The 2,500-nt window shown below is 43.6% G+C and overlaps 1 protein-coding gene across 1 annotated transcript in view; it reads right to left on the reverse strand.

The window, feature by feature from the left end:
• acss1 (acyl-CoA synthetase short chain family member 1) overlaps positions 1-2,500 on the reverse strand; it is a 41,797-nt gene that overhangs the window by 27,915 nt on the left and 11,382 nt on the right. The window contains exon 3 of the mRNA XM_017702549.2: positions 2,241-2,440. Coding sequence (XP_017558038.2) covers positions 2,241-2,440 — 200 coding nt within the window. The remainder of the gene's footprint in view (positions 1-2,240; positions 2,441-2,500) is intronic.

Below are 2,500 nucleotides of genomic sequence, written 5' to 3' on the forward strand. Positions count from 1 at the left end.
ACTTGCGCAACACGGCGAACTGATGACACTCCAGATCAAACAAAACGTTCCGTTTAAACGTTCCTAAAAGGAGGACTGTGTTTGTCTGGTGTTGAAATATTGAACACTATGATATGGTTTGATATGGATGAGGCAGGAGTGACGGCAATGAGGCAGTGTGATCCATCACTGACCTACTGGGGCTAATGGTCGCTGTTTTCAGCCTGTTGTTCAGCCTTTGTAACAGGACAGCCGAGCGTTCATCACCAGACAGCCCAAAATATCCTTAAATTATGAATATTACAAAAAACGCAGCCGTGCTTTTCCAGCTGATAAACACAGCTGACCAGACGATTTCTCCCACTGTCCCATGACAGATCTGTGAAATGTCCCACGGTTTGGTGAGTGTTTGTCACATTCTGGAATCATAAAGGACAGTTTAAACCAGCAATTAACCACCCAGGAGCAAAAATCTGCCTCCAAACTTGAAAGAAATAACGATTTGGCATTTATTGTGATATGCATCGATATCAAAATGATAGAGCCCAGCTGTAACTGTAGAGACACTAGATTCAATGCTTACTCTGATGCTGTAACTAGTACACCAGCAATGAGCCAAAAGCATGTGACTGACAAGTGCAATATTACTCCAACGGACGTCTAACGTCCAGCAAGGCTACAGCAAGCCTCCTTTCCCACTTTCCCACCGATGCTTATCGCTCACATTATGGCAAATACTACCAGTAAAAGGCTTAATACCAACACCGCTCACTATCATGTGGAGGGGGTCATAATAAGGTCAGTTCTTATGTAATCTTGAAAGTTTAGTCAGTGAGCAGCAGACATCTGGGAATAATCTGTGCTGTGTCAATTCCCGTCTTTATAGGGAATTTCCATTCGCTTGTGTATTCCTAGATCAGTTCTGCCGTACTACAACTAAACCCAAATATTAGTAACCTTAACCTCAGCAGCCAAAAGAATTTACTTTCTCAAACACAGGCTGCGTTTTACATTAAACAGTTTTCTTTTGGGGGCCAGCCAGCAGTCTCCACAATGCTTTCCATCAGAGGTCATCTGGTCCCAAAAGTGCTATTTACACGGTCATACTCACACACATTCCTCCCTGCACAGAGTTCAGGGACGGGGACTCTTCAAGTTGAGTCCAATGAGTCTAAATCACTCAAACATGTCTGGTTAAACATTCACACATGGGTTTCCAGTTATGCCCCGGATCTGAGCCATGTGACAACCAGTCCAACTCAAAGCCTGTAGCTATTCTTTGAGCTCTCTGCTTTTCCTTATCTTGTGGAATGCAAGAGGGTCAGTAAGTGGGGGTAAAAAACTGTAAAGACAGCTACAATTTTATCAGCAGAGAACACCTTTGCTAGTTAGCTGAGATGGCCTTGAATGGAGCTCTGAAATATATTAAGGACTCCTCCACAACAGCACTGTCCTCTGAAGCTGATCCAATGCTGCTGTCGTTTTTCTGTCTCTAGTCACTTTTCGTTCATAGTGTACCTGATTATTAAAATCAAAAACAAATTTGAAAAAATAATGCATGCAGGAATCATTTTAGGGTTTGTTGCCCTTAGGCAACACTGTGCAACAACAGAAAAATATATAGCCATTTCTTTCTATTGTTGCAGAATGTTGCCTAAGGGCAACAAACCCTAAAATGACTCCTGCGCACACTTTTTAAATTAGTTTTCACTTAGTTTTAAACAAGCAAAGATATTCTGTGGAAACCGCAGACTTGAAACTTTGAATCCACATTTGTATTCATAAGAAGAGGAGGAGATAGTTTATAATGACTTGAATATTTACAATAGTTTGACATGGAAACACAGAAAAAGTAGACATGCAGGTTGAACATGTCCATATCTAACATTTGCCTTTATTATTCACACAAATGACTGTCGGTTCTTTGTTTTGTAGCTTTGTTTATGCCTCCAGCCCCTGATACTGTTACAGAAGATTCAGTCCTTCTCTATAAAAGTTGGTTCCCCAAAAGAGGAAGCTGACCACTGGCCAGTTCTGCCTTTTAGCTAAGATGAATTTGAATGTGCATTATCAGACCACCACAGGACTTGCTGTTCATGTTAATTGCTCCACACAAGATCAGCATTTTTACTCTTCCAAGCACCAGTGAGCCTGAGCCAGCAGCACAGGCCAAACGAGCCCACCCACATAATCTATGGGCTGCAGTCTGCCAGCGCTAGGCTGCAGTCCATTTACCCCTTGGATCCCTTTAGTCCACTCACCGTCCTGAATCCTTCCAGCCAGAGCCTCGGAGCTGAAACCAGCGAACACCACAGTGTGCACAGCCCCGATGCGTGCACACGCCAACATGGCCGCGACTGCTATGGGAGACGGGGGCATGTAGATGGCCACACGGTCACCTTTCCGTACACCGTGACTCTTTAAGGTGTTGGCTAGCCGGCAGGTCGTCTCCAGCAGCTCTCTAAGAAAAGAAGAGACAAGAAAAGAAATATCAGACTAGGTCGCACAACACACACACACA

The sequence above is a fragment of the Pygocentrus nattereri genome, chromosome 10, assembly GCF_015220715.1.
Source record: "Pygocentrus nattereri isolate fPygNat1 chromosome 10, fPygNat1.pri, whole genome shotgun sequence".
Lineage (NCBI taxonomy): Eukaryota > Metazoa > Chordata > Actinopteri > Characiformes > Serrasalmidae > Pygocentrus > Pygocentrus nattereri.